Raw genomic sequence first — 8282 nt, 5'->3', positions numbered from 1 at the left:
CTCCTCCTCCTCCTCCTCCTCCTCCTCCTCCTCCTCCTTTCCCAAAAACCACTATAGTCCCTTTCCTTTACTCTTAAAAAGGATGTATTTTGTTTTTTATAATTAATTTTTCACCAACAGATTGAACACTTTCTGTACAACATCATTGCCGATTTACTGATACTATATCTTTGCTTTATTTTTAGTTTTATTTTTTCCCTCTTTAAAAATGATTTAAAAAAAAATAAATCCTGAGAACCAGCACAGAATGTGATTTTAGGTTACTAATTGTGATCTTTAAGGATTTCTTAAAAGCTAGACACGAGGGAGTCTCAGAAATCCAATTTATAAGGCACTTCATAAGTGTGAATCTTTCTTCCTAATGGCCTCCGAGAGAGCTGCAGAGTGATGATCATACATTAATGATAGCAATGGTATTAAATGAGAGTGATGGTATTAAAATAATAATAATAATAATAATAATAATAAAATGCACATTCCTTATCTACTTTTGCCCAGCATGTGTAGGCATAGTTTAAAAATCAGCACACAATTGGGGAAAATGTAAACAGCACATTATGATAGTATTTTGATCCAATTTTTAGTAACTGTAATACATTCCAGTAACAGTAACATATTCCAAAATATCCAGTTTTTGTCACCACGATATAAAACAGTTGTTGAGACTCTAGAAAGAGTACATAGAAGAGCAACAAAGATGATCAGGGGACTGGAGGCTAAAGCATATAAGGAACAGCTGCTGGAATTGGGTATGTCTAGTTTAATGAAGAGAAGGACGAGGGGGGACATGATAGCAGCCTTCCAATGTCTCAGGGGCTGCCCCAAAGAAGAGGGAGTCAAGCTATTCTCCAAAGCGCCTGAAGGCAGGACAAGAAGCAACGGATGGAAAGTAATCAAGGAGAGAAGCAACCTAAAACTAAGGAGAAACTTCCTGACAGCTAGAACAATTAACCAGTGGAACAACCTGCCTCCAGAAGCGGTGAATGCTCCACCACTGGAAGTTTTTAAGAAGAGACTGGACAGCCATTTGTCTGAAATGGTGTAGGGTTTCCTACTTGAGTATCTGTTCTTAAAAGCCTCTAGTGATGGAGCACCCACAACTTCTGGAGGCAGGTTGTTCCACTGATTAATTGTTCTCACTGTCAGGAAATTTCTCCTAGGCTGCTTCTCTCCTTGATGAGTTTAAGAATGTGAATAACAAAATAACAGAGTTGGAAGGGGACATTGGAGGTCTTCTAGTCCAACCTCCTGCTCAAACAGAGGACCCTGCACCATTGTGGAGCAATGGTTTCCATCCATTGCTTCTTTTCCTGCCCTCAGGTGGGTTGATCCCCTTTTCTTTGTGACACCTCTTGCACATTGAAACACTATCACCCCCTAGTCCTTCTTTCCAGTTGACTTCTGTCCATTATGTGGAAAAGGGAGCTATACATTCTATAGTAGTAGTAGTAGTAGTAGTAGTAGTAGTAGTAGTAGTAGTAGTAATAATAATAATAATAATAATAATAATAATAATAATAATAATAATAATAATAATAAAAGTTGGAAGGGACCTTGGAGGTCATCTAGTCCAACCCCCTGCTCAGGCAGGAAACCCTATACCATTTCAGATAAGGGGCTGTCCAGTCTCTTCTTAAAAACTTCCAGTGTTGGAGCATTCACCACTTCTGGAGGCAGGTTGTTCCACCAATTAATTGTTTTAACTGTCAGAAAATTTCTCCTTAGTTCTAGGTTGCTTCTCTCTTTGGTTAGTTTCCATCCATTGCTTCTTGTCCTGCCTTCAGGGGCTTTGGAAAATAGCTTGACTCCCTCTTCTTTGGGGCAGCCCCTGAGATATTGGAACACTGCTATCATGTCCCCCCTCGTCCTTCTCTTCATTAAACTAGACATACCCAATTCCAGCAACCGTTCCTCATATGTTTTAGCCTCCAATCCCTTAATCATCTTTGTTGCTCTTCTCTGCACTCTTTCTAGAGTCTCAGCATCTTTTTTACATCACTAAAAGAACCATTCTTCTGTTGACCCTTCCATCTTTCATTATTTATCTATTTTCTCCCTTCCCTCTAGGAATGCCACAGTACTCAATTCACGCATCATCTCTGTGACGGTGAAGCCAGAACCTCAATCCCTCGTTGCCCTGATGGAAATCGAATTCTCCCATTTGTATAACGTAAGTCGTTCCTGACTTGGACTCGCTTAGATGGGAGGGATTTTGAGTAGGAATAGAACTTAGAACTGAAACAAATTTTGTTTTTCTCTCGGTTGAAAATGTTGCTGATCACAAAGATCGTGATGCAGTTATGCTATCTTGTAATTCTGTGACTTCCGTGCGAAGTCAAGAAGAAAATAAAGATTAATTTTGTGGAATGGTTTTAATGCAATGAACATCAATAGCAGCATTCAGTTGACCTTGGCTGATCTTGGATGCTACAGTAGTGGCCAAAATTGTGGAAACCTTTTGGGAAACGTGTACAGTAGAAATGCCACCTTTGGTTAAGTTTCCACCCATTTCTCTCCTAATTTCTTTATAACTGTAGCCTTGTTCACTTAATGATACTATTTTACATAGCTTTCTGGGCCACCAGTCAAGTCTTTGCACCATTACTTTAATTTTATTAGGTTTTAGAAGCTCACTCAATGAAAGAACACAAAAAAACCCAACCAACTTGATGGCGATCACACAACACACTGACAAATGTCCTCCGCTCAGCTTCAATACATGGCATCAATAACTGGATCCTACTGTGATCTGACTGGCTCATGGCCAAAACAAGATGACACCCGATTGGCTCTCTAAACACTCATGCTCATTGGCTACAATCAGAGGAAGGAAAGCTACCTGAGATCAACCTAAGCAAGTTGTGCTTCCTTTTTCTGGTTATTTGGCTATAACATTTCATAGAGTACAGTACAGATAATTGAACAAACTTCGTTGCATTACATTCTTGATTACATTATCTTTCCTTTGATATATAATTTTATGGTACTACTCCAAAAGAAGTGGTGTTATTAGCCATCAAACCTCAAAAATACACTTTCCCCAAAAAGGTTTCCACCATTTTGGCCACTACTGTATGTAGAGATATTCCTGGTTAGCACTTGAGTGGGGACCATGCAGGGCTAGATGGAGGATTCAAACACCGGTCTTGAAGAAGCAGTGGTCAACCAGGGACTTCCCGAGCATGTCCAAGAAAAAAATGTGGATCTTCTTTCCAGTTTGAGGGTCTTTGTTTTCATCTCTGCATCAACCTTGGCTGAAGGTTAAAGTCTATTTTTTCTACTGTGGGCACAGAGACAATGTCTTCCATCTCTACGGGACCTTCTTTGGAACTCCCGTCAGTGCTCCTCCACCCCATCCGAGGCCACAGTAGAAAGAAGCATGAGAAGAAAGGGAACAAATTGGCTCAGACTTCCTGGATCCTGGGTGCTCTCTGAGCTTGGTGGTTTTCTTGCAGTCATTTCATGACCCAACTAGATAACATCATCAGTGCTAGAAGGAAGTGCAGTTTGCAAAATGATGATTAGGAGGAGGAGGAGGAGGAGGAGGAGGAGGAGGAGGAGGAGGAGGAGGAGGACTACTACTGTGGGGTCCTTGGTGCTCTCTGAGCTTGGTTGTTTTCTTGCAGACGTTTCGTTATCCAGCTACATGGACTACAGTAAGTGCACTGATGATATTACCTAGTTGGTGAATGAAATGTCTGCAAGAAAATCACCAAGCTCAGAGAGTACCAAAGACCCACAGCCCTCTTCCTCCCCTCCTCCTCCTCCTCTCCTCCTCTTCTTTCTCCTCCCCACAAACCCCATTCCCTTGCAGAATGAAATGTCTGATCAAGGTCAGAGAGTACCAAAGACCCACAGCCTTTCTCCTCCTCCACTGCCTCTTCTTCCTCCTCCCCACAAACCCCACTCCCTTCTAGCTCTGATGATGCTACCTAATTGTGTGAATGAAATATCTACAAGAAAACAACCAAGCTCAGAGAGCACCAAGAAACTCACACTTCTCCTTCTCCTTCTCCTCCTTTCTGCAAGCCCCAGTCCCTTCTGGCATTGATGATGTAACCCAGTTGGGTACTGAAATGACTGCAAGAAAACAACCAAACTCAGAGAGTACAAAAGATCCCACAGTTTTCCTCCTCCTCCTCCTCCTCCTCCTCCTCCTCCTCCTCCTCTCTGCAAACCTCACTCCCTACTAGCATTGAGGATGTTACCTAGTTGGGTCACGAAACATCTGCAAGGAAATAACCAAGCTCAGAGACCAGAAAGGAGCTGAAGCATGAGCTACAAATATTATCTTCTATGGCTTCCCAGGTCTCTCTACAATAGGGCTGATCTCAAGTAAACACCTACTGCAGATTTTCCATTTGCCTATCCTGGATAGGTAACTTTTTAAAAGAAAGAGGAAGCCACAGTCTTTATGGTGGACTAGAATCCACAAATAATGTCTATTTTTCATTTGAGCAGAGCATCCAAGCTTGTGTGCTGCCAACCTAGAAGGGACTCCTAGCTGTGTTTCCCCTGGCATAGAAGCTGACAGATCCCACCCTGTGGTTTGAATTTAGTCAGAAGGAGATGTCAAAATGTAGAGTTGTTTTTTTTTTTTAGGAGGAAACACACATATCCACAAACATGGATGAAGGATATGCACTGTTTCTCGTTGGTATGAGCATCTCTCTGGGAAATTGCACACTGATTATGATTAATTTTATTTTTGGTCTCCTTTTCTCTCCAAACAGGGAACCACAAACCAAACCTGCATTGTCTGGGATGAAGCTGATGTGTAAGTCAAGTGGGTTTGTTTGTTTGTTTCTTTTTTGATTGACAAAACAAAAACGAAAGTGCCCATGTAATTTGCTGGGGTGGCTGGCAAGGGGCTGTGTTTGGAGGAAATGGAAGGTGGTCAGATGTGATCTTCAGAGTTCTAATAACAACAGTAATAAAGTTGGAAGGGACCTTGGAAGATTCCTGACTCAGGAATTCTGGGAGTTGAAGTCCATGAGTCATGAAAGAGCCGAGGTTGCCTACCCCTGGTCTAGGAAATACATTAGGTAGGCAACCTTGGCTCTTTTATGACTCGTGGACTTCAACTCCCAGAATTCCTGAGCCAGCCATGCTGAGGGGAAAGGGAGAGGTTTCCAAGCTGAGCCATGCCGGCTCAGGAATTCTGGGAGCTGAAGTCCACGAGTCATGAAGGGGCCATAATTCCCCCATGCTGGCTGAGGAATTCTGGGAGTTGAAGTCCACGAGTCATGAAGGGGCCATAGTTCCCCCATGCTGGCTGAGGAATTCTGGGAGTTGAAGTCCACGAGTCATAAAAGAGCCAAGGTTGCCTACCCCTGCATTAGGCCAAACACATGGAAGGAGGTTCTTCCTTATGAACCTAGATCAGGGGGAAAAAATGTTACACAACTTTTGTGGCTGTTTTCTTTTGGAGAGCGAGGGAAAGACTACGGATGGAGATCTGAATAATAAACTGAATAATTTTTAAGAGAGTCTATGAAGCTGGTCCGGCTAAAATTACAGACGCCGTGCCACTGAATTCATAAGTGGAATGTGATCCGTTTGATTTGTATGTGCGTGCACGTGTTAATATATAGGTAGAGAGAACACATCTCCATCATGAGCTCATCTGCATTTAGATGGATACTTAAGCAGTATAGTTACTATGGCCCCCTTTTTTTCTTTTTTTCTTTTGATTTAACAAATCCGGTCTGCCTGAATGGTTAGTTCTCCTCAATCATGTCCCAATGTTTACACTTGAGTTGGGTGTGACAAAGGAACCAACTCTGATCTGTAATGGGGAAAAACAAAAAAAAACCACCATGTGTGGTTGTTGCGCTTTGCTGGTGTGGATGGTGTGGATGATATATAACTGTGTTCTGTATTTCCTAGAGTCTATGAAAGAAGTAATTTCGTAGACTGGTTTACAACGCCCCTGAAGCTGATTTCACGGTGGTCTCCTTTCCCTCCCTTAGTCCTCTTCTAAAAGGTGTTTCTTCTTGTATAGAAGCTTGGGAAGACTTGTTTGACTGTTTGAGCATTATGAAGATGAATGTGCAGGAGTACTTGATAAAATATATTCTTTATTTTAATGTTAGGATTAGTTTGACATATCCAGTCCTATTAGAAATAAAACATTGAATAATAAAGTTGAACAGGACCATGGAGGTCTTCTAGTCCAGCCCCCTGCTTAAGCAGGAGACCCTATACCAGGGGTAGGCAACCTTGGCCCTTTTATGACTCATGGACTTCAACTCCCAGAATTCCTGAGCCAGCCTGGCTCAGCTTGGAAACCTCTCCCTTTCCCCTCAGCATGGCTGGCTCAGGAATTCTGGGAGTTGAAGTCCACCAGTCATAAAAGAGCCACAGTTGCCTAGCCCTATGCTAGACTTATCTCAAACCATGGAAGGAAGGAGAAATGGGTTGCTTACCCCTGGACTAGGCCTTCTAATCCAATCTCCTGTTCAAGCAGGAGACCGTAAACCCTAAATTTCAGACAAATGGTTGTCCAATCTCTTCTTTAAAATTTCCAGTAATGGAGTACCCACAACTTCTGGAGCCAAGCCCCTTCCATTGTTTAATTAAAGAGTAACAGAATTAATTAATTCTAGTTAGGATCTCTCCTTGATCAGTTTCCATCTTTTACTTGTTGTCCTGCCCTCTGGTGCTTTGGAGAATAGGTTGACCACCCTCGCCTTTGTGGCAGCCTCCCAAATACTGGAACACTACTATCATGCCACCCCTTAGTCCTTCTCTTCATTAGAGTAGAGTAGAGTAGAGTAGAGTAGAGTAGAGTAGAGTAGAGTAGAGTAGAGTAGAGTAGAATGGAGCTGAAAGGGACCTTGGAGGTCTTCTAGTCCAGCCCCCTGCTCAAGCAGGAGAACCTATACCATCTCCGACAGGTGATTGCCCAGTCTCTTCTTAAAAACCTCCAGTGATGGAGCACCCAGAACTTCTGTTCCATTGGTTGTTTGTCCTCACTGTCAGGAAGTTTCTCCTTAATTCCAGGTTGCTTCTCTCTTGGATCAGTTAACTAGACAGACCCAACTCCAGCAACCATTCTTTATATGGCTCCAGCCCCCGGATCATCTTTGTTGCTCTTCTATCATCTCACCTCTAGTCCTTCTCTTCATTAGACTAGACCAGGGGTAGGCAAGCTTGGCTCTTTTATGACTCATGGACTTCAACTCCCAGAATTCCTGAGCCAACATGGCTCAGCTTGGAAACCTCTCCCTTTCCCCTCAGCATGGCTGGCTCAGGAATTCTGGGAGTTGATGTCCACAAGTCATAAAAGAGCCACGGTTGCTTACCCCTGAACTAGACATACCCACTTCCCTCCCTCATTCATCATATGGTTTAGCCTTGACCACAGAACACACTGGGTAAGCTTAGATCAACCTTTACCTCTTTCTAAGCCCAAGCTACTTCGCAAGAGATCCTTGACCCATCGCTTAGCCTCTGTCGAAAACTGCAACAAAACACAAAAAGGATTTGAATTTCCATTGGCTGGATCTCCCATAGCTGCATGCTATTTTGGGCATTCAGCTAGTATTTCTGTCAGTTTGCAGCTTTGGAAGGTGGACGGTAAGCGAGCTTTGCAGGTGAGAATGTGTCCAACTGCTTTGGGAAGTTTCTCAGTGTGGTCTGTAGCCTGAGCCCACCGCCCAGGATCAATTTTGGAAAGCACACTGAAGAAATGGTGGGGATTCTGGATGAAAGAGAAGAGGGCGGACCTCCGGATGGCAGCCAAGTCTGCCTGTCTCCACTTTATCCTTTTCTAAACTTCAGAAAGGAGACGCACATACACACACACACACACACACACACACACACACACCTTTCCCATTTCTCCTTTTTCATGCTCTGAATCACTCACAATGCCAGAGGAGAGCTAATTGGCTGGCTTGGGCAATTCCGTGCTCCAACATGGCCTATGGTTTAATGGAGTCACTATTCCAGGGAGGAGGAGAAGGAGAAGGAGAAGTGGTGGTGCAGGAGGAGGAGAGGAAGAGGAGGTGGAGGAGGAAGAGGAGGAGGAAGAGGAGGTGGAGGAGGAGGAGGTAGAGGAGGAGGAGAGGAAGAAGAGGTGGAGGAGGTGGAGGAGGAGAAGAAGAGGAAAAAGAGGAAGGGAGGAGGAGGAGGAGGAGAAGGAAGGAGGAGGAGGAGGAGATGGCTTTCAGCTCCCACATCTCTGCTTTGACCCCCCACCCACCCCACTACCTTTCACCCCTACCACTCCCCCTCCTTCCAAGAAGAGTTTGCCCATGTGTGTGTTTGCCTTGTTG

General features: G+C 43.7%; 1 protein-coding gene across 1 annotated transcript in view; it reads left to right on the top strand.

Annotated features, from left to right (window-relative positions):
• Positions 1–8282, top strand: part of ADGRB1 (adhesion G protein-coupled receptor B1) — a gene marked incomplete at both ends in the record, with an annotated part of 115077 nt that overhangs the window by 90540 nt on the left and 16255 nt on the right. Inside the window, 2 exons of the mRNA XM_015826099.1 lie at positions 2068–2170; positions 4734–4777. Coding sequence (XP_015681585.1) covers positions 2068–2170; positions 4734–4777 — 147 coding nt within the window. The remainder of the gene's footprint in view (positions 1–2067; positions 2171–4733; positions 4778–8282) is intronic.

This window comes from Protobothrops mucrosquamatus, unplaced genomic scaffold (genome assembly GCF_001527695.2).
Source record: "Protobothrops mucrosquamatus isolate PMUCROS unplaced genomic scaffold, P.Mucros_1.0 scaffold2957, whole genome shotgun sequence".
NCBI classification, from domain to species: domain Eukaryota; kingdom Metazoa; phylum Chordata; class Lepidosauria; order Squamata; family Viperidae; genus Protobothrops; species Protobothrops mucrosquamatus.
The sequence above is the reverse complement of the archived record's forward strand: the minus strand, read 5'-3'. Positions and strand labels throughout refer to the sequence as shown.